The sequence below is a fragment of the Populus trichocarpa genome, chromosome 13 (genome assembly GCF_000002775.5).
Source record: "Populus trichocarpa isolate Nisqually-1 chromosome 13, P.trichocarpa_v4.1, whole genome shotgun sequence".
Lineage (NCBI taxonomy): Eukaryota > Viridiplantae > Streptophyta > Magnoliopsida > Malpighiales > Salicaceae > Populus > Populus trichocarpa.
Window position 1 is genome coordinate 13576328 of NC_037297.2, and position 22052 is coordinate 13598379.

The window sequence follows — 22052 nt, forward strand, 5'->3', positions numbered from 1 at the left end:
GTTAATGTTTTAGTCTCTGAGTCTGAGAAAGATGAGAAAAAGAGTCATTCAGAAATGATGGATGAGAGAGAGATAGGTCAATTGATCGTGTTTCGATGACAAAAACGATGAAATTTGGTGTGAAAGTGTCCCTCTTTGTGATAAAAGTTTCATTGAGATTTGGGTTTTCAAGTTGCTAAAAAAAGTAGATTATGGATGAGAAATAGTATTTTTTTAACAATTCTTGGGGTTTCTTAAGTTGAGGAATTGGTTTTTTGAGGTTACATGGGTATATTTAGGTGAAAAAACACCTAAATCAATTTTCCAGCGACCTATTTGGTGGGAAAAAAAATTGAGTTTGCAGATGACATGTCGTTAATTTTTTTTTATATAAAAAAATGACGTGGAGAAGAAAAAAACCTAGGCACAGGCCTAGTTGGCAGCCCCTTGCATCTTGGCTTTTTTTCATATGGCTTGCGTGTTTTTTTTTTTTAAAATAATTTATTTTCTTAAAAATTAATAAATTTCAAATATATTATATATGTTATTTTTAAAAAAAATATTAAGTTAATTAATAATATATTTTTGATATTATTTTATTAAATCTCGCTTGATTCTGCTTTGTTCTCGAGTAAGATAATAGAAATGTTATTAGAAATTTTTTTATGCGCAATCCATCACATTTTTTTAATATTTTATTTTATTCGATTGCTTTGTTATGATTGTTTTTTTTTTCTGCTATCATGTAATTAAATAAAAAATAATTTTTAAAAAAACAAGCTTATTAAATCCACCTAGTCCTATGAACTGGGTGGCAAGTTGGTGTATCGACCTAGATCAATCCAATATATTGTTGTCTCAGTATTTAAAAATTAAATTATCTTGAAATCTTTTAAAGTCAAGTCACATTTTTATCGGTCATCTAGATTGCCTTTTCGACTGTCTAGTCGACTGAGTTATATTAGGTTAATTCCCCCATGATTTAATTTGGAAATCAAGTTAAGTAATAATTTAAGATGAAAGATTTCAAGGTTGACTAGCTGAGCCGAGTTTTGAGTTGTTAATTAAAAATTGTCCTACTTGTTGACCTTTGAGTCACATTCTTGTATGTTTTGATTATAATAATTGAATGAAAAAATGACTAATATTATCTTGTTGAGAATTAGTTTAAACAAGTTTACTCGAAAAACATATCAACAAGCAAAATGGAAAGAAATCCAGGAAAAAAGTAAGCGAGAACTTAGAATTAAGTATTCATTTTAGTGCAATGTGTAAATCTTTATATCTTATCTTGATAGCACAATTAAAATGAACATACACACTTCATTGTGCATGCATGTAGAATCGATTAACCGGTTCAAGATTCACCAGGTTCAAATTGTAAAAAAATAGAATTTAAGTTGAACTGGTCGACCAATTAGCTTGATTAATTTGAATTGGTTGACCGTTTTAGTCGTCAGTGAGATTCCAACGGCTAAAAACAACTAGTTTGTTTTGAAAACTTATAAATAACTCTCATTCTTGCTAAAATGAAAGAGAATTTTGAACATACATATTATAGAAGCTGTTTTAAGAAATAAACAAACAATAAATTATCAATCTTGTCATAATTTAAGTTTGTGCTAAATTGAACCTTTATATTTTAGCAATAGAGTATTTATTTTCATTCTCAATATATTTAGATACCTTCAAATTATCTAAATGAGGTATAGAGATAATAGACTTTAAATTGTATCATCTACTCTTTAAGAGAGTTTTGTTATGAGCAAAATCATCTTTGTAATACTTTGTGAGTTAGGTAAAACTCTTGGTATTGATGAAAGAATTTCATAAAAAAAAAACTTGAAGATGACATATCTTCAAGTTATAAAAATCTTAGTATGGATTCATCAAGTGAGGAAAAATCCTGGAGAGGAAATATCTTTGAGTGGTGTAAAATCTTAGTATGGATTCATCAAGCGACAATTGTAATCTTGAACATGAATTAGTAAAAGAATACAATACTCAAGTTCGGTTTGGTGCTTGAGGTGTGGATGCAGGCTTACTAAACTACGTTATAAATCAAGTTTGAATTTATATCCCTTAACTATTTGCTTTATTGAATTTAATTATATTGTTGCTTAGTGTGTTTAATTGAATTGATTGCAAAATTTTTATTTATTAATGGAACACCTAATTCACCCAATTTTAGGTATTTTGTTGCCTTAATCATATAACAACATTACTACTATAAAATATGTTGGCAATGCTTGAATAATTTTTTTTTAACATATATTGAAAGACCTTGACATTTCACTGTAGAAATGAACAATGAAGTACCCAATCTTTTTTCACCTTGTCCCCAAATTTATTGACATTTTTTGTAATTTCGAACCTATTTTTTTGTTTTTAATTTCATCCTTCAACATTAGATTTACTAAGTACTTAACTTTATAATTTATTTTGATTTGCTTTCTATAGAGTTATCACGTCTTATGACCTGAGTCACGAGTTTTTTAGGTTAGCCCGTGTTAACTATGGTTATTTTTAGGCTTTTTTTCTAATTTTTTTTTTCAATCATATCATTCAATATTAGATCGATTGATAATTGGAGTTTATAAATATTTTAATTTGCTTTTTATGGAGTTATTTTGATCCTGACCCGGGTTGACCCGTGTAATTTTTTTTTTCAATTTAATCCTTCAACATTGGGTTGATTGAGAATTGAGTTTCATAATTTTATTTTTGATTTGCTTTTTATGGGGTTATCACGGTTTTATAATCTAAGTCGTGGGTTAGGCCATTTGACTCATCTTTTTATTCTATTTTAGTTGGATTTATTTTTTCAATTTTATTATTTAATATTGAGTTAATTGGTAATTAGATTTTATAATTTATTTCAGTTTGCATTCTATGAGGTTATTCTAGTATCATGACTCAATTGTTTTTTTTTTTTTTATCTTTTTTTTTTAATTTTATTATTCATCATTAGGTTAATTGAGAATTAAGTTTCATAATTTTTTTCAATTTACTTTCTATGGGGTTATCCTAGTTTCATGACCTAGATTTCAGAGGTTAACCCGAGTTAACTCAACTATTGTTTGTAGTTGGATTTTTTTTTTAATTTCATTCTTAAACATTGAGTTTATTGAGAATTGAATTTAATATTTTTTTTTATTGGATTATCAAGGTAGGAGCTAGGTAATGAACTTAGCAAGTTAACTTGAGTTGATCTGAGTCAATCTAATATGTTATCGTTTTAATATTTTAAAAAAATATATCGTCTTGATTTTTTTATTCAAACTATATTTTTATCGGACGTCTGTGTTATTTTTAAACCTGCTAAGTCGACCAAATCAAACCAAATTAATTTTTATATTGTTTAAATTTTTTTATATTAAAAAAACATATTAACAAATGTTTTTAAATTTAAAAGAAATATCCAACTTGCATCATAACATGAAAAATAATCTAATATCTAAAAATATTTGATTGGACACACACATAGCAGGCATTTAAATTTCGGTTGCATTATATAAATACTTCTATTTGCTTAAAAAAATTTCGACGGCAAAGGCAAACCCATCTATAATTTCATTTCAATGATTTTTATTGATTATGGACCCATCAAAAACAGATTTGGGCTTTTGTATTCATGAACGGGCTACCGAAATGACCGAAACACCATTAAAATCAACGAAACCCTAGCTGCCTAAAAATAATCCAATCCCAGCCGTCCATTTCAAGACCCAGAGGCCAGTCACTAGGGTTTATAATTCAAGCTCCTTTATAAGTTCCACTCTCTTTCAAACCCTATTAGCCGTCTCCCCCTCCTCCCCCTCGTCCCCCTCTAACAGATCAAGCTCCAACAATGGTAACACTCAAAACCATAGCTTTCAACTACATAACGCGTCAAACTGTTTCCTGGATTCCATTTTATTAGACTTAAAAAGCTACGATTTTTATTGAAATATCTTTTTTTTTTCCGCTTAAACTTGGAATTAAGTAGTGATTATGTATTTTTTTTGTATTTGTTGAAATTGGTTTTTGCTAATTTGTTTGTTTCTGTTGTTGTTTGGATAGGCCTATGCGAAGGCTCAGAAATCTAAGGCCTACTCCAAGAGGTTTCAAGTCAAGTTTAAGAGAAGAAGAGGTAAAGATTGTCACTTTTTTGTTTATTAGATATAGTGTGTTGATAAAGTTCGTTTGCTTTAATGTTTTTTGTTGTTTTTTTTGCTTTATTGATAAATGGATGGGAATTGTTTGTTGTAGAGGGGAAGACTGACTACAGGGCTAGGATTCGACTGATTAATCAGGACAAGAACAAGTACAATACGCCCAAGTATCGATTTGTTGTCCGATTTGTATCCTTCGTATGTTTTTTAACGTGTTGTGATATATATATATATATATGTATTATTACTGTGTTTTTTTTGCTGGTTAGCCACCTTTTCTTGGGTTCTTTATTTACTGTATTTTGTAACTGTTGAAGTAGAATACTGGGTATCGTAAGTGGGCCAATCTGCATTTTCATTTAAATATGGGTATGAATTGTGCATGGTGTTGACATGAAATGAGTCCTTTTGTCTCTGAATTGCATCATTAGGTCTTAAGATAGTGGCATGTGAATGTACTTGCATGAAAGTCTGTTTATTTTATAGGTGTAGGTGTCTGCTCCTGCTCAACATGGAATTTGGAAAAGAACTTCATGTCTTAGATTGTGTTTCATAGGTTTGGCTCCTTAACATCTTGTATTTAGAGCAACAAGGACATTGTTGCACAAATAACATCAGCTAGCATTACTGGAGATACTGTCCTTGCTTCTGCTTATGCTCATGAACTTCCTCGATATGGGCTTGAAGTTGGTCTTACAAACTATGCAGCAGGTAATTATTTAGCTGAGAACTATGAGCTTCCTCAATATGTGAGCTTCCTTGATACACACATGGCTCTAACCTTTTGCTTATTTGGAAACCTGATCAGCTTACTGTACCGGACTTCTCTTGGCTCGCCGCTTGTTGAAAATGCTTGAGATGGATGAGGAATATGAGGGCAATGTTGAGGTATACTCTCAGGATAAAGGATCCTTATTCATTGATGAAACTGACTTTATTATTTTTTATCATACTATTTACTTAAAAAATGAGTGTTACAAGAAGTTTTTGACTAAGATCTTGGGTATTAGGCCACTGGCGAGGATTTCTCAGTTGAACCAGCTGACACCAGGAGGCCATTTCGTGCCCTACTTGATGTTGGGTTAGTCAGAACTACAACTGGAAATCGTGTCTTTGGTGCTCTCAAGGTATATTAAGATATGCTATCCAAATCCCCCTTTGTCATAATTTGTGTTCTGAGAGTTTTCTCTCATAAAATATTTTATCACTATAGTATAATATTTATTTAAAGATTTCATGCAGTCAATTTTATCAATTATGTGGAAAATGTGTTAATGCAATTATATTTGAAATATTGCTCTCATTGGTTTTATTTGATTAGAAGTTGCAGTTGACATTTTCAGTATACCATCCATTTTGATGGATGGACCTTTGTTTTCCTTTCCATGAAGTAAATATTTTATGCCCTTGGCTGTTTGCTTTTTGTATTTGTAGTTCAGGATAGTCATTTAGTCTCTTTGAATTTCAATGTTATACATGTGAGTGCACATCATCATTTATTCATGGTAGTTGAATCGTGCTTTGATGTTTTTCATTTAATTAATTCGTGCTGTTTGCTGTTATAGGGAGCTCTTGATGGTGGTTTGGATATTCCTCACAGTGAAAAGAGGTTTGCTGGCTTTGGAAAGGACAATAAGCAGCTCGATGCTGAAGTTCACCGGAAATATATTTATGGTGGACATGTTGCAGCATACATGAGGGTAATACTGGCTAGTTGAAATTAACACTTTAACTTTTCCTCATCTTGTTGTTTCAGCATCATAAAACTGCGTCAATCAGAAATTGTGCTTGTATATTTTGTATTATGGTTCTTGAATGTTTAGTTTGCGTTTCTTCACCCCAGACTTTGATGGAGGATGAACCTGAGAAATACCAGTCTCACTTTAGTGAGTACCTCAAGAGAGAAATTGATGCTGATTGTATGGAGGCATTGTACAAGAAGGTTCATGCTGCTATTCGTGCAGATCCAACAACCAAGAAATCAGAGAAGGAGCCACTCAAGGAGCACAAGAGGTTGGTTGCTATTTTGTTGAATACTATAATGCTTATTTTCATTTGTGTTTATATCTTCAACCAGTGTATTTATTGCAATCACCAGCATGATTTTGCCTGTGTATTTCACTCGTTCAGCTTCTCATGCCATTTTTGCATGGAGCTACACGTTTACACATTTTCATTAGCATTGATTTTGTTGGTGTATTCAGGTATAACTTGAAGAAGCTAACCTACGAGGAAAGGAAAGAGAAGTTGGTTGAGCGATTGAATACCTTCAACTCAGCTGCTGATGATGAAGATGACGAGTGAAAACATTCACCCATCAATTAAGCTCCGATGTCGATTTTCTGTGGCAGTCTACTACTTTGAGTTGTTACTTGAAACCTAGTTATGTCTTTAAAGTTAATTCTGTTTATTGCAGCCTTTTGTGTCGCCTGAAGTACAACAACCTTCTCAGTTTACAAGATCTTGAAATTTTTAGCTTGATATGGAATGCATTTTCAATTTTGACATTGCATTTTAATACATTTGCTTTGGCTAAATGCTCTGATTGCGTTGATTGTAGTAGAAATTCAATTCCAGATCATATGCTGGTGATTAGCTGGAATGATGAGATAGAGATCCCCTACTTAATTGTTTTTAGATCAGACCGAAATCTGAGGTGCACGAATATTTATGGCTGAACTGAACAGGAGGTTATTTGTTGGCTTAATACCAGAAAGTACAATAGAAATCAAATGCCTAAAGCTTTTAAAATCGTTGAACAAGTGTTAAGCGGAGCAACTTTTTTCTGAGACTGAAGTTAATTTAGGGCATCAGCGAAATCTACCTAGGAATAGAGGGTGAGTCGTCAAGGGTTTTCTAAGTATCGTAACTATGTCTTGTAGAATCCCGATCTCATTTCGCTCTTAGAAATTGACCCCCAACTGCAAGAAATATACCGTGGTGCCGATTTTAAGCCCCCCTTATTTTGCTGTTTTTATTAGCAGATGGCCACATGCCAGAGCTATACAGCGGGATATCAAAGCTATAAAAACAGCAACAAAATGGGTCCACATAAAGCACAACAATGAAGCTTATCTAGTATCATCCAATGGATATCCATTTCCCAATACAACTAGAGCTCAAAATACTATCCACCTATGGTTTCATGCCATATCACGATTGACCAGATAATTTGTCTGTCCAATTTTCTTTTTTCTATTCAGACAATCCCCTGAGATAGAGTCATGGCTCATTCACTTTACATAACACCAGCTACCACAGCAAGACCTACTGTAGCCAAATCTAAGAAGACATCGCCTGTTCCATCTCCAGGGTTTCAAAGAGTGAGGGCTTGCCATGGAGATTCCAAGCCATTTTCAGATAACAAACTTGTCCATCGCAGGTGGGTATCTTTCTTTTGATTTTAGGCCATAGTATAATGTTGATGAATCTATGTTTTCTATATACCACGAGCTATGATGAATCTGGTGTAATGACTTCCAAATTACATGCAACTGTAACTGAATACTCAAGACATGAGTTTGCTAATACGTTTAGCCAAATGTGATGGGGGTTCCTGCCGTCATGATGCAGGACAATAGCATTGGGCTTGGCTGGTGCTCTGACGGGTTTGAACATCGGTGGCTGGAATGCAAATGCAGCAGCCAGAAGGCCACCACCTCCACCACCAGGGGAGAAAAAGGACCCTAGTATAAGCGGTTTGCAAGCAAAAGTACTAGCTAGCAAGAAGAGGAAAGAAGCTATGAAAGAAGAGGTGGCCAGAATAAGAGAGAAAGGAAAGGCAGTAAACGAACCATCTGAATAGCAATATAAAATTGCCCACTTTTGTAATTGTTTAACATTCCTCTACAAAATTTTCCGAGTCGAGAGGAAAATGTGAACTCTAAATAATATTATTTAGCATGTTTGAGTTGATATGTCACCATGAATTATTGTATGTAGTGTATAGCTCTATACGAAAATTGAAAGACGAGAAGAAAAACGAAAGAGGCAAATTTCTTAGCATAACAGAAACAGATGATTAGAGGGGGAAAGGCAAAGAGTCTTTCCTCTTCCCATCAACACGAAAATAACAGCAACAAATTATTGATGTAGCAATGTTTATGGCATGGCCAGTAAACATACTAGCTAAGGTCCACAAAAAGCACGAGGTAGAGACGACGTGAAAAGAAAAATAACAAAAGGGACTAATTAAACTAAGGAAATTTAGTAGGATGGACACTTGAATTTTTCAGCAACCTTCCTATTGCATTCATTGAGCAAGATCTCCACAGCAACAGGAATGTCCAATTTGATGAGGCCCAAGAGATCAGCTTTGACTCTAGTGCAAAGGCAAACAGCAGCTTCCAGATCAACAAGGCCATCAATGAGGCTGCAGCAAGTGGCCTTCTCTTTTTCACCGATTAGAACTTTCGCCAAGTTCAGCACATTCGCACATGCTTGCAACTTTAAGGTATCTCTAGGGCAAGTGCTCTTTGATTTTGGTGGTTTGACCTTTGGTGTTGTTGATGGTGATGGCTGATGTTTAGGGCCTTCAGGCTTTCCTTGGCAATCACTAGAACTCACCAAAGTGAAGAATAGAATGTTGAGGGCGAGGAAAAGGGCAGTGGAGGCTAGTGCTCTTGAAGCCATGTCTGAGCTCTAAAATGCAAGCTATACTGATGGCTCAAGAGCTATAGAATTTGAATGGTGGTGGTGGGAAATAGAGAAGTGGGGTGAGCAATTTATAGGAGGAGATCAAACACAACTTGGCTTTTAAAAATCCTTAGCATGAATCATGCAGAAGGGATAATTGGAACCAATAATTTTGCATGACCTAGCTTTGCAGGGTGGAAGATAAGGATCTTTGCTCTATCTTTTCAGTATTGATTAGTTGTCCTACACATGCAATAAAATTTCTTTCTCTAATAATTTTCGAAGTTCGAGTTTCCATGTGGGGGCAATCAAAGGAAATCATTCTGTATCATATTTCATCGATTTTGCATATGAATATTTGGATCTGAGAACGCAAGTTGAATGTCTTACATGCACAGTTTTAGTTTTTTATTGTTTATTTTTTGTTTTTTCATTCATTGATAATTAAGGATCTTCGTTCTCTTGTGCTGTAAAAATCAGAAACATAGCAGTAAGCTTCAAGTTTGTACTTAGCCAAGGCTGGGTTTTGATTAACTCACTTCCCCTGCAAATAATTCACATTTGCATAAAACCAGCAGGAAAATGTCTGGCTTCCCTATCCAATAAATCTAATCTAAAAAATCAATTACTGCTAGTTTTCCTTTCTTGATTTCATGGTCAGGTGATATGTATTCTCACGTCCAGTTTCGTGCTCCGTGATCGGATATCAAAGAAGTGTTTGATTGCTGTTTCGAGACAAAAAAAGACAGCAATGAATGAACTCATAACATTACAAATCCGCAGTGCACTTGGCATGTGCTGCTCATCAGATCAAGAGGGAAGTCTCTAACCAGCCAAAGAGATTCCCATGTGGATTTTTATGCTTTTTGTGTATTACTTGATGGTAATTTTTCTTTACCTTGGTTCTGAACAGAATTTTGGAATGGATTTCTGTTCAACCTGAACCATCTTTGAGTAGATAACCTATTGACCACTTCATTTGCTCCGGTTGTGCTAAGTGGCCGTGTCAAGGGCCATGAACGAGCCTTTGGGGCTAATCAGGAGACTTACAGTTGATAATCTTTGATTATGCAAGACTCGTAAGACCTTAGATTGTCAGAGTCAAACTCATAATCAATACTCTTTTTATTTATTTATTTATTTCCATTCCTCCCCTGGTGCTCCTTGTCCTATGTTCTTGAGGAGCTTGAGAGAGTATTGGAGCGCTGTGCTGCTAAACAAACAGAATCAAGTAACACCTCCAATGGTCCTTGTGGGATTAGAGATGCCATGCACGAAATCTTTATAAAAATTCCCTTGAAGATGTTTCTTGTTAATCTAGCAGAACTGGTGTTTTGGAGGATCCTTTCTCCCCTATAGCCATAAACCCAATGTTCTACGATGAACTGGACAAATTACACGCGATTGCCACTGTCTGATGTATGATTTTCTCCTAAACCTTCATAGTGGTTTGATAATGTGTGATCAATTTCTCAAGACAATAAGTACAGCAAGCAGTTCTCTGGTTATGCCTTGAATAATATTATAAATCAAGGAGATGGTTGCCCTCTGTAATAATTCCCAGTTTCTCACCTCGTACGTATAGATAAACTGAGAAACAGGTGTCATTGTTCTCAATGGCCTTCATGTTTTAGTTTATTTTCAACTTGTAAGAAAAGCACAAAAACTAAAAAAAAAATAGAGAGATTTCTCCTGTTTACTCTCGTGATACAACTTGTGCCTTCTTTGTTAGGTGCATTGGCTGCCAGCATGGAATGTCAGAAAATTATTTTAATTTAAAAGATTAATTTTTTAAGAATAGTTTTATCTTATTTATTAATATATTTTGAATCTTGTATAAATTTATATTATTTTATACTTAATTTTTATAAAATAGAATAAAAATAATAAAATTCCAACTTGAGATAATCTTGGGTTTATGGCAAAATTGGACAGAACAAGGTATTAATTAAATGAATTTAAAACAGAGGGTACGATTTAATAATTGGTGCAGATATATTGTTTCTCTCTCTCTCCCCCTTCTTTTTCACTCCGTGATTCGTGATTTGGAAAAAGAGCTAGGATAGCGATAGAAGTTATTATTTAAAGTGTATTTTTTAAAAAAATATATTAATTTTTTTTTTATATTTTTAAAAATTTATTTTTAATATACGATCTAAAAATATTAAAAATTAATTTAAATAAAAAATTTTAAATTTTAAGATAAACAATATTTTAACCAAACTGCCTAATATTTTTAACATGGAAGGAGGGAGGAATTTTTTTTTTTTTAGGGGGTTACGACATTAAAGATGTGTGGGTCAATGTAACTACGAGCATTACTAAGTTTTTATTTTGAAATCGAATTTTCCAACTCATCTGGTAGTATCGGTTGGAATTCAGAGAAAGGGTGATTAGATTATTGTGTTTTTTTAGGTTATGATTTGAAAAATTAAATTTTAATATTATTTTAGAATTGTTTGTCATCTAGCATATTGCCACATGCACGCTTGCTGATAGCTCGAAGAGGCATACCCAGTTTTGCTAAATGGTAGTAAAGTTTCTGTTGACAAATCCTCTTCTCTGGGTGGGTACAGTTAAGAACATTGAAAATGGCACCCCAAAGAAACTCCATGACAGAGAAAAGTACAAAATAAAATAAAATAAAAGTTGGAAAGAGTTAAATAATAAATTTACCTAATGTTCGTTTTAGAGAGCTATATGTGCAAAAAAGAAGACCTGCAATTCTTGCAAACCAGTTGATGTCAGTGTCGAGGATGTTTAGTCAGAAAGTGCAGTGATTTTTCAAGACCTGCCTAGCAAGATCAAATGCTCCACTGTTTTTATATATTAAATGCAAATTATAAGCAGATTCTCTGCGCAGGTCACAGTAACCTGGTTTCATATTTTCCATTTCTGAATTCTCATTCAGAAGTTTCGGAATGGGGTAATCCTTCTCGCAAGCTGCAAGCACCTTTTCATAATATGAAGCTGCTAGAGACACTAGTCCAACATGATGATAGGCACGGGCGATATTATATAATGCCTCCTGCAAGGTGCAGATATATTGATTTAGCACCATTTTACAAACAAAAATCCATGAAAGCGGAAACTAGATTTGATCATATATTGCTTTCAATAATCCAAGCATTTGTGCATACAAGTGATTAGCAGCCATAGTTGCTAGTATTCAAGCGCCACAAGAAAATTCAGAAACTTCAACAGAATAATAGCAGCAGAAAAAGTGCATTCAAGGTGAAAGTCTATAATAGTAGATGAAAAGAACAACTTGACACAGTTTAGCAACTCTCTCAGTAGCCTGACAGTTGAAGGGCGATGCATGTTCTACTGACTGAATCTAATGTTAGGGGTCAACGTGGAAATGCCCACGATCTAAAAGGTGGCTTTATTAGGGAGAGAAAAAAAAAGTTCTGGTAACCATTCAGTTCTATAAAATCCCCCTAACCACCCAAAACACAAGGGCATGTGTGATATTCATGTACCGACAAATGTTATTAATTTTTGATAATCAAAAGATCACTGAAATGCATGCAAGGTAATAGAGCCCAACAAAATCTAGAAGATAGTAGCAGATCGTATATGTATAAAATAATGGAAGCTCTATGGTAACTCAGCTGTGGGCAAGTAGGAAAGGTAATGGAATTAGGGGCTAAAATTAAGTTGTGATGAAAAACAGAAATAACAAGCAACAAATACATAATTGAATCAATGGTCAACAAACATTGAAACTGATGCCAGGAATCCAACTGCTGCATTAGGTCAATTAGAAATAGCTTCAAGATCACGACTAAAGCTTTTGCAATTTGGTTGTCAACGATTTTAATTGGAAACTAACCCAATTTCAGCAGGTTTGAAAAATCCACCATTATTTGACTTAACGGATTAAGATTAATTGCATGGACATATTAATAATCAAGCAAGATCATATTAAAGGAACACCAATTTATTGTGCATACAAGATCATGTGGGTGCATGTAGAAGACTAATTGTTGTGTTAGGTCCAGTTCTGTTTTCCTTCCCCTATATACAGCAATATAGACGCTTTAATAATAAGAAATGGTATAAAGCTGTGTCAGTAACTTCATTTACATTCTTTGACCTCCTTTTCACCAACAGATTCTACAATACCAATTTTATTTTATTTTATTTTATTTTTTTATCAAGACATGAAGAAATTTTAGTCAATCTCAAGCAGGTATTAAAAGCGTCTGACCCACAAGAAGCAAGAATGACATAAAGTAACTAAAATCAAGTACATATACGACAATGAACCATACCTGGCTATTCTCTGTTAGCTGTAAATTATTATAGAGGAATGCCAAGCCTTGTGCAAGACACTGGTGCTTATTTTGGAGTCTAAATCCAAGGGTCAAGTTGATCAAGGCAGTTCCTGAAGATGGAAAACAAAATAAATCGAATATAAACATATCATCTATCACTGTATAATCTAATAATACTGCAAGTATAAACAAATTGTCAAACAAAAATAGAAGAAAGCCTTACCCGCACACAGATTAATTAGAGGACATTCTGGCATCAGTTTATAAGCTTCTAGGTATTCTCTTGCAGCATCTTGATGATGGCTGAGCATGGTAAACTGATGAGCAGAAATGACTATAGGTGGAACACACCTTTTATGTTTGTTTCGCATGTAACGTAGAAATTTGGCATGCTTTGAGTGGCTCTTTCCCAATCTATGATATCATAAGAAATCCATGAATGAACAACAAGATGTAAACAAAAATGCAAGTGGTCGTATAAATGAACATACTCCAGCTTGGGGTTTCGTGTTTTCAGGCTGTGTGAAATACCATGTGAACGTTAAGGTCACGAAGTCCTACTTCCACAAGCAAAGAGAAGAAAAACAAAAGGAATGAAACTGAAACAAACCTTTTCCTTTTGTTTGGCAAGTGAGATGATAAGTAAACATCAGTCAAAGTACACAGATAGTATGCCAGAGAGGCACTAGTAAGCACAAGCTTAGGGAGATTCAAGACGTATGTTTCAATCTACATATATTAAAAATTGCATGTGTGATTTGATAGACTAAAATTATATAATCAAGAACTTTCTAGTATTGTGAGAATTTGAGAGCAATTTGTGAAGATAATCAAGAATAAGTGCATCTATTTGTACATCACCACTTTATTATACCAGATTCCACAAATTTTCCAGCATCCTGTTTCATGTTCCATATGAAATAAGAAAATGAAAAACAACAGTGGAAGGAATTCAACACACCTTAAGAGATATAAAATAATACTCACTTGAGGTTATTGTACAACAGTTCCAGGCAGCAATGCTGTGCCAAACACAGTGGAGGAAATTAACATTAAGATATAAAATAATAATCACCTTGAGGTTATTTTGTAATAACAGTTCCAGGCAGCAATGCTGTGCGGCTGTTTCTGAATAGCAGATCTTACATAATCAAAACCATGTTTAGGATCCGTGGCGTTAAAAGATATTTCTGAGAAAACAAAAACAAATACTCAGCTTCATTTAAATCCCAAAAGCCCTGCAGAATTGTTTTTTTGATGGAGAAAGCAGACTTGAATGGTTTTCATGATGGCACCAAATAAAATGAAATGCAGAAGAGGGGGGGGGGGGGGGGGGGGGGGAAGAAATAAAAAACTAGTAAGAGTTAAGTGGAGGGGTGGTGTTTGTGTGATTTGGGGGGGGGGGGGGGTGGGGGGCACGTCTTTCTAGGCCCGAGACTTACGAGCTAAAAGAGACTGAAGTTGCTCCTCCCTATCACCAGGCAGTTTATCAGAAACCAATCTCAGGGTGAGATTTATAATCTCCAGAGCTTCAGAATATCTTTGCAACGATTGCAATGCCTTGCACAACTATAAACCAAACCAAGGGAGAGCTAACTATCAGAACGTAAAAGAATATCCACAGGTGACTTTATTCAGCATGAGTGGAATTCCTTAACAATGTTTCTAAAACAAACTGCAAGTGCAAATTCAATAAGTTTCAAGCAAATAAATAAATCAATCAATCAAAATAAAAAATAAGGAATAGATGAATAAAAATAAAGGAAAAAAAATACAGACATCTATAATAAGATCATGATGCGCTTCGTCCTTTAAAAAATCATGCAGAGGAGAAACTCTGTTTTCTAGCTGTAACCACCAAAAAGAGAATTATATATCAGCTCATCCGGCCCAAGTGACAAGTACTTGCTGGTAAATTGAATAACTAAGCTTGGGCAAGTCATACAAAAATCAGTTGCACTTTACCAGAGATTCATCATCTGAATAGTCACTAGGCAAATCAATACCAGCAGCTTTATCAGCTGCTTTCTGTTCTTCCTTCTTTTGAAGCAACTTTCTTGCTCTGCAAGCTCTCAATCTAGTTCCAGGCATCCATCAGTGAATGGTTAATTAGCTGCTCCCATCGGCATGATGAGAAGGAAAAAGCAAATACAAACACAACCATCCCTATTTTATGGTCCAAGTATTAAATAAACAATGCTGAAATGCTGTGTAAATTTAAAAATAGCAATACGAATCTGAAAGTAAACAATAAATTTCCGTACTTTAACTTCTGATGGTTAACCTCATTTGGCCTAAGCCCAAGCTAATAAGATAATCTAACCAATTGAACAGGTCTTTTTCTTAATTGTCTGCCTATTTATCTCACAGACCCATCATTGACCCCATGCATGAAAAAACAATACGTTTACCAGCATCCACTATCTTCTAAATTTGAAAGATTTTGTTTCTACTCTTTCACCAAGATCCAAACCTTTTGCTTTGATTTTCATGTAATCTTGATTTGTGAGTTTACTAATGTTGTTTCTTATTTCTGTGCTTCACCTTGTACTGTCCACCCTCACTCAACCTCACCAGTGCCTACAATAAACCTATAAAAAATGGAGAAACCAGCTATGAAACCTAGTGCATGCATTTGAATTATGATAGTTGCCATCTAGACTTTAACATTAATTTGTAATCAATAACTACCTCTGAATACCACATGCTTTGTCAGAAATGGCACATGATAAAAAGAATACAACTCTGAGGATGATATAACAGTAGTCCAAACAGACCCAAAAATAAATAAAATCCAAAGGCAAAGCAATGCCTTACAACAAAACAGCAATCTGACCATTCTAGAATGATTTGAACACCAACGAACCATCACTTGCTTCTGTTTAACATTCACTGTTCACTGAGCTTCAAACATTGTTACAGACACCAAGAAAAACAAAAAGGTGCGTTCACCATTCTAGCAACTTGAAAGCATAAAAAAGGCATCAACTCAGACCAACACCACTTCTATGTATAGCATAATTCTCCCCAACCTATTCGATCCACTAAGCAATCTTATATATATATATAAACTGTTCCACTAAACAATGTTTGAGCAAGTTCATGCTTCAGAATCCTTTGGATATACTGTGAAAACACCCTTATCATCATGAGTCACTTCTAGGAGATGAATTACTATATTCTTGCTGCCTCCAAACATGTCTTCTGAATGAGAAAAATTTACTCACATGTCGAGACAACTCTTTAAAAAACAAAAAAAAAGGTACACTACTAAATATGGATGCCAAGATGACGAACTTGAACAAAGATTAGTGGTACAGAAACCCAAACTATGCGCTGAAAGTTTTTTTTTTTTTTTTTTTTTTGGGGGGGGGGGGGGTGTGCATAGCAAAATCAAAACTCACAGATCTGATTTAGAAGCCAGTGGTCTCACTTCTCCAAAAACATCATCATTTTCCTGAACATTCAGAATACTGATTCTTTCACGCAGAACACTTATTGTCAGCCTTTTCTTCACCTAATGTTAAACAATAATCAATCAGTCCACACTTGCAGAGAAAATGGTGTCTACAAACTAAAAAGAAAATTAAACAAGGACATATTCAATGAGTACGGCTGCATGTGTTCTCAGTTACTTTAGCCCAGTGCAGACCATTAATGAACCCATAAATGCAGATAATGATTCTAACTTCCAATGCTAAAATGCATTGGCTTGCAGGTTGTAAATACATTTGAGGAGTTATGATGTCAGGTTCTCAAGAAAGTGCACGTATTGCATAAAATAGTGATAAAACAACTTCCACAGCCCTGTCACTGATAAGAAAATATTAAAAATATGTTTAAACATCTTAGTGCAGATGGTGAATCAAGACCAAGATCGGATAGATTAGACCTTCTGTGAAGACTTGTAGACATCTAGAAGGAAGGAGTCAGAGGGACAGAGTTAATGTTACAGGTTTCTTATATTGTATGGCATTAAAATTACCTTTGGACGAAGGGTTTTTACATAGAGTGACTCACGGACCAAGGGTGATATTGTATTAACAAAGTCTTCAAGCATCCCTTTGGCTTTATATATGTGGCAAAGCTTTAGTTTTATTTTCCCATCAAGCCACCATGGGTTTTGCATGTAGGAATTAGAATCGAGAGAATCTGCATCTATAAAACATGAGATAAAGAAGGATAATTAGTGCTTTCCCAAAAGTGAACTATTTTGAAGTAAAGAGTAAAACGTATCAAAACAATGTTACCCAAATCTTTGGGAGGAGAAAGCAAAGAAATAGCCTCATCTTCTTTAGCATCTTCAAGGATGAGCGACGCCAAAGCCACTCGGGCATCAATGCTATCTTTGAGCATGGGCAAAGCTGAAGAGTGAAATTGATCAGCCAAAAAACTTGCTTAACTGCCAAGAGTGCAGCTTAAAAGAGAAATAATGAAAGGCCAAATATCTGAATCCATATTATATATGCAAATTCCACTACCAAAGAATGCATCAAACTGTGCCATCACAAAAGGTTTGGAGACAATTCTTCCAATTGAACATCAGCACAAAATCCTTGACCCAAAACTCATATCAACTAACATTCCTCCTAGTCCAGAGGCCATTTTTTTTGCATGGTTCAAGCCATTTAACTTCAACCAATGATATTTTTAGTGCACCTTCAACATATCTCATCCCTATTATCAACAAATCAACTCACTCTTTAGCACGTGCATTCACATACCTATGCTGCACAAGGCAAAATCTTTTTGATTACCATAACTATTGTTCATCCTCAAATCATATAGCCTTCATTTCCTTAATAATGCATTCAGCTTATTTTCTATTTGCTTAACTCTTATTATTTTGACAGAAAATTTATTGACAAAGTTAAAAGTCAAAAGAAATTGTAGGAAGAACAAGACATTGTCTGAATGAGAAAACCAAAAACTACAAAACCATTTCTGACTGATATCAAAATTTTAGGTGTACTCCAATTGATCTAAATTTTGGATAAAGAACTAAAAGCCTCTGACAAGGAATGCCATGAAAAAGCCAAGACAATGACTCTATCCCACAACAAATGCATCAGTGGATATTGTTTTTAGAAATTTCTTGAATTTTTCCACCGTACACAAGCACCAAGACACCACAAAGATGACATAATTCTGTAGCATTTTGTGAGCCAGAGTGATTTCATGAATAAAATCACCTCTTTTAACAACTCCCATGTTATCCCTCAACATGAACTGAGCATAAACACATCTATCACATTCTTTTTGACCCTGCTCAAGTTTAGATAAAAATGTTCGACAAACAATTAAATTCAGAATGTTCATGGAATGAGTGCACAAGGGAGGAGAAATAGACTGGACCAACAAAAACAAAACATGGCCCCCGTAACCAGTCATACATTATATCAAATAAATCATCATCCTATTATTAAGGGCTGCATTTACAACATCTTCCTACATATTACTTCAACCATTTGGACACCTCATAGCATTTTCAGGGCCTTTGAATCTTCTAGCAAGCATGACTAAATTTCCTACAGTTGGTTCCGAGATAAAAATAAAAATTCTTATAGGTTGTTCTTTCGAAGTCAAAGTAATCACATAAACTGTGAATCATTTAATATGGCTCATCAATCTGACATGAGAATTTTTTGAACAAACAATTCCAAGGAACATGATATCCCCTCTTTCTACACCAGCTGATCCTGCCAATTAATTCAGTCATTCTAGCAAGTGAATCTTGTCCTTTCAAACTTCGTTTATACATTTACTTACATGGTAGATTTATAATTCACAGAGAACTTGGACACTGGATGACTAGAAAGGAAAAACTCTTCCCTTGTACACATAAATACCAAATAAACAAAATAACACAACAATAAAAATCAAGTGGGGGTCTTGAAATATGGATTCAGATCATCATGAATCAGTTCACACAACCTAGTTCAACACGAAAAGTCCTAGTTGAAGCACAAGAGAAACAGCATACTGAAACAACAAAGCTGTATCAACCACAGAAAGCTCTCTTTGGGGAAAAAAAAAGAAAAAGGGGTGAGATAGAAAACGTATGGTGAAATAAAATTCCAACAAAAATAAAATCTGTATTTCTTGTGAGATGATGTTACCTTTGTAGAAGAACATAATTGCTTTTGCACGATCATTCAAGGATAAGTAACACTGAGCAATTTTCACATGGATTTCGCCCTCCTATAGAAGAAAATGCAATATAAAGATCAACATGAGTGTGAATCAACAATTAAATCTGCATACAATGTGTGTGTGTGCACGTGCATGTTCAAAGATGCTTTTGTTATTTCTCAATCATTTGGCTCAGTAATTAAAAAATGCTGAAAGCTTTATCAAAACAACCACCAGAAGTGTGAGAAGAACAGGAGAGAAGCCAGTTCATCATTCTTGCATAAATTTTTCAGTAATATAGCCATGCACAGCATTTTGTGGATGGGAATAGACATTCCACTACATATGAGACCAAACAAAGACAAGAATGACTAATTGGTGTAGCCATGTAGGAAGGAGTTCTGTCTTTTATTCCTGTTTTTTTTTTTTTGCCAAAATTGTATCTCTGATGGAAACTTGGTTAACTTCCTATCAGTTTGCATGAATAACATAAAGAAGCTGGCAGGTTGTTCTATTATCAGATTGGCTCTAAACAGGTAATTGAACGGTTCACACTTTTACAGTACAAAAATAGCATTTCAAAAGTATAAGAGGCAGAGCAAATATATTTACTAGTTCACATGTCTTCAGTTTAAATGTGATCACGAGAGCATTCACTTGGTTACAAAACAAGCTCTCTTAATCAAGATCATCGTAAGCGTATGTTGTGCTTAAAATGATACCAAGATCATCGCAAGCATATGCTGTGCTTAGCATGATCACAAATGTCTATAAAACTAAATTAAAATGAAAGCAATGCACATTTTTTCTATGCAAATCAAATATAGAGGAATTTTAGAAGTTCCCCTTACATTGTCAGCTCCAACATTCAACTCCAGCATATGATAATACTTCAACGCAGAGTGAAAACACTCAGTACTCATAAATGCATCAGCAACTTTAGTAATGAATTCAGGATGAATGGAGAAATTCTCCTGTTGTAGTGCACTAAAGTGAATCTAAAAATTAAGAAAAAGGAATCAGTAGCAAGAAGAGAATCAGTAGCAAGAAGAATACATATGCTCCAAACCATTAAAACTACAATCGCACCCAACTGGATTAAAATGGTCGTATTAGGGTTGACAAGATTAAAAATGTGGTATGAAAGAAAGAGATTGTAAGAATGTCTTTCACAATACAGATATATAAATCTTAAGCAAATAAAATAGTTTCTGTGGTAGAACTAGAACAAGTTATCAAGGCCTCCAAAGCATCTATATCTTTCTAACAGGATCGAACTAAGTAACCAGATACTTGAATGGCTTCAATTGTCAAATTCTTAAAATTGTATTTTGCAGCTATTTCTTAAATAACATACCAAAAAAAAATGAAATCAGAAGTTTAGAAAATTAGCACAAGAGACTGATAAAGATTTAACAAGAAAATTTCATCAAGTAAACTGCATTTAAATTCAGTATCCTCTTGGAACTTGAGCAAGTATTATGCCAAACAAATGGACCCTAAATCTTCCAATTTATAGATATGTTTGTTATTTTAGATTCCAAAAAGCATGAAGATTTTATTAGGTTTCCATTGTTGAGCCTAGCCAGATAAATGCAATGGCTGGTTAAAAAGAAACAATTTATTAAAAAGTAAAAATTAGCAAACTGATTGACATGAGACACAATCCCCTTATCTGCCATCAGATGCTTTGAGAAGTGATAGAGTTGGAGGATGATGGATTATAAGGGCTTGGGATTGTAATGATAGAATTCAACATTTGATATTCTAAAGCAACAAACCTCTGCCTTCTCAATATTTCCCAGGAAAACATGGCAGATTCCTGCTTTAATCATTAATTCCAAAGGCAGTTCTTTTCCTGAATAGTAGATCATCTGAGCATGCTCAATATGCTGAAGAGCATTATTATGTGCATCAATTTCCATGAATACATCAGCCAGCAAAATGATTACACTTAAATCAGCTTCAGATGGATGACCCTTGAGATAATCTTCCAAAATGCCTACACATCGTTTAATCTGACCGCAATTGAGGTGCATCTGAACAGAAAGAAAGAAAGAAATGAACTCCTAAAAACCGACTAGAAAAAATAATGAGACAAGCTAAGCTGGTCATAAAAAGTTTTCACGGAAAAGAAAATAGACAAATAAAAAATGTGGAACCAGAAAAGAGAATGCTACAGAAATAATAAGAGGAAACAGCCATAGCCACTCCTTTTACATGGAAATATTTGTACATTTAACATTTCCGATCCAGGAAAATACTGTGCAAGTAAAAACTAAGCCAAATGACAAGAAAACACAGTAACTGACAAAGGCTTCTGGTAAAAATAATTGAAGAGCACCATTAAAGGGTATTTGTTATCAGCTCTACAATGATTATTCTGTGAAGAAAAATTTTCGTTGTGTGCCATGGTGAACTGAAGGTGTATGTAACGAGTCTTTTTGTGGAAAACATTTTACACCAAGGGTGAGGATCCCAAATGAAACCTCAAACATAAAAAAAAAATTACATTAAGTAGCTGCTCTCACAACCACAACCTGTTTGCATTTGGTCGCATGAAACCTAATTATCAATAGACCAAAGTAATTTTCAAAGACAAGAAAAAAATAAAAGAAAACATAAAAATGTTACTTAAAAACCTAACTATACTTGAACAAGTGAAGTCTCACTAGGTCACCACATCAAATTAAGACTGATGAGATAAACTTCTTTACCCTCTCAGATTGGTTTTGTATTAACACAGATCTAAGTAATTTGGTGTAATGAAACCGAAACATCTTTCTTAATTCCTTCTCCAGTTATTCTATGAGAATCCATTATGTCTCTTCAATGTGGACCACCAAGAAAAACAAAATTAGATAGGAAGTAA

General features: G+C 34.3%; 4 protein-coding genes across 8 annotated transcripts in view; 2 read left to right on the plus strand and 2 right to left on the minus strand.

Annotated features, from left to right (window-relative positions):
• The first annotated feature begins 3687 nt into the window (after positions 1 to 3687).
• LOC18104605 (60S ribosomal protein L5) lies at positions 3688 to 6651 on the plus strand. Its single transcript, XM_006376396.3, has 9 exons — positions 3688 to 3832; positions 4042 to 4111; positions 4231 to 4322; positions 4718 to 4844; positions 4942 to 5021; positions 5144 to 5260; positions 5699 to 5833; positions 5977 to 6146; positions 6338 to 6651. The coding sequence occupies exons 1-9, from the start codon at positions 3830 to 3832 to the stop codon at positions 6435 to 6437; spliced, it is 894 nt and encodes a 297-aa protein (XP_006376458.2). The 5' UTR covers positions 3688 to 3829; the 3' UTR covers positions 6438 to 6651.
• Positions 6652 to 7172: 521 nt separating this feature from the next.
• LOC18104606 (uncharacterized) lies at positions 7173 to 8050 on the plus strand. The gene is made up of 2 exons (XM_006376397.3): positions 7173 to 7515; positions 7707 to 8050. Exons 1-2 carry the CDS (start codon positions 7358 to 7360, stop codon positions 7936 to 7938), a joined length of 390 nt encoding a protein of 129 aa, XP_006376459.1. The 5' UTR covers positions 7173 to 7357; the 3' UTR covers positions 7939 to 8050.
• A 58-nt stretch (positions 8051 to 8108) lies between these two features.
• Positions 8109 to 8870, minus strand: LOC18104607 (14 kDa proline-rich protein DC2.15). The gene has a single exon (XM_006376398.3). It carries the CDS (start codon positions 8763 to 8765, stop codon positions 8340 to 8342), a length of 426 nt encoding a protein of 141 aa, XP_006376460.2. The 5' UTR covers positions 8766 to 8870; the 3' UTR covers positions 8109 to 8339.
• A 2394-nt stretch (positions 8871 to 11264) lies between these two features.
• LOC18104608 (uncharacterized) overlaps positions 11265 to 22052 on the minus strand; it is a 39825-nt gene continuing 29037 nt past the window's right edge. For all 5 annotated transcript variants that reach the window (XM_052446307.1, XM_052446309.1, XM_052446305.1 and 2 more), the window contains 13 exons: positions 20962 to 21219; positions 20032 to 20178; positions 19168 to 19249; positions 17299 to 17412; positions 17034 to 17206; positions 16453 to 16565; positions 15014 to 15125; positions 14828 to 14896; positions 14491 to 14617; positions 14124 to 14238; positions 13272 to 13462; positions 13046 to 13158; positions 11265 to 11796 (listed from right to left, as the gene is read on the minus strand). In XM_052446307.1, coding sequence (XP_052302267.1) covers positions 11533 to 11796; positions 13046 to 13158; positions 13272 to 13462; positions 14124 to 14238; positions 14491 to 14617; positions 14828 to 14896; positions 15014 to 15125; positions 16453 to 16565; positions 17034 to 17206; positions 17299 to 17412; positions 19168 to 19249; positions 20032 to 20178; positions 20962 to 21219 — 1878 coding nt within the window. In that variant the 3' untranslated portion in view covers positions 11265 to 11532. The remainder of the gene's footprint in view (positions 11797 to 13045; positions 13159 to 13271; positions 13463 to 14123; positions 14239 to 14490; positions 14618 to 14827; positions 14897 to 15013; positions 15126 to 16452; positions 16566 to 17033; positions 17207 to 17298; positions 17413 to 19167; positions 19250 to 20031; positions 20179 to 20961; positions 21220 to 22052) is intronic.

Excerpts from the sequence above, each read along its gene's own strand:
- LOC18104605 (XM_006376396.3), top strand. Across the intron at positions 4,845-4,941 it reads TCTTACAAACTATGCAGCAG|CTTACTGTACCGGACTTCTC; the intron begins GTAATTATTTAG and ends AAACCTGATCAG. Across the intron at positions 5,834-5,976 it reads ATGTTGCAGCATACATGAGG|ACTTTGATGGAGGATGAACC; the intron begins GTAATACTGGCT and ends TCTTCACCCCAG.
- LOC18104606 (XM_006376397.3), top strand. The coding sequence starts at position 7,358 with ATGGCTCATTCACTTTACATAACACCAGCTACCACAGCAAGACCTACT. Across the intron at positions 7,516-7,706 it reads AACAAACTTGTCCATCGCAG|GACAATAGCATTGGGCTTGG; the intron begins GTGGGTATCTTT and ends GTCATGATGCAG.
- LOC18104607 (XM_006376398.3), bottom strand. The coding sequence starts at position 8,765 with ATGGCTTCAAGAGCACTAGCCTCCACTGCCCTTTTCCTCGCCCTCAAC.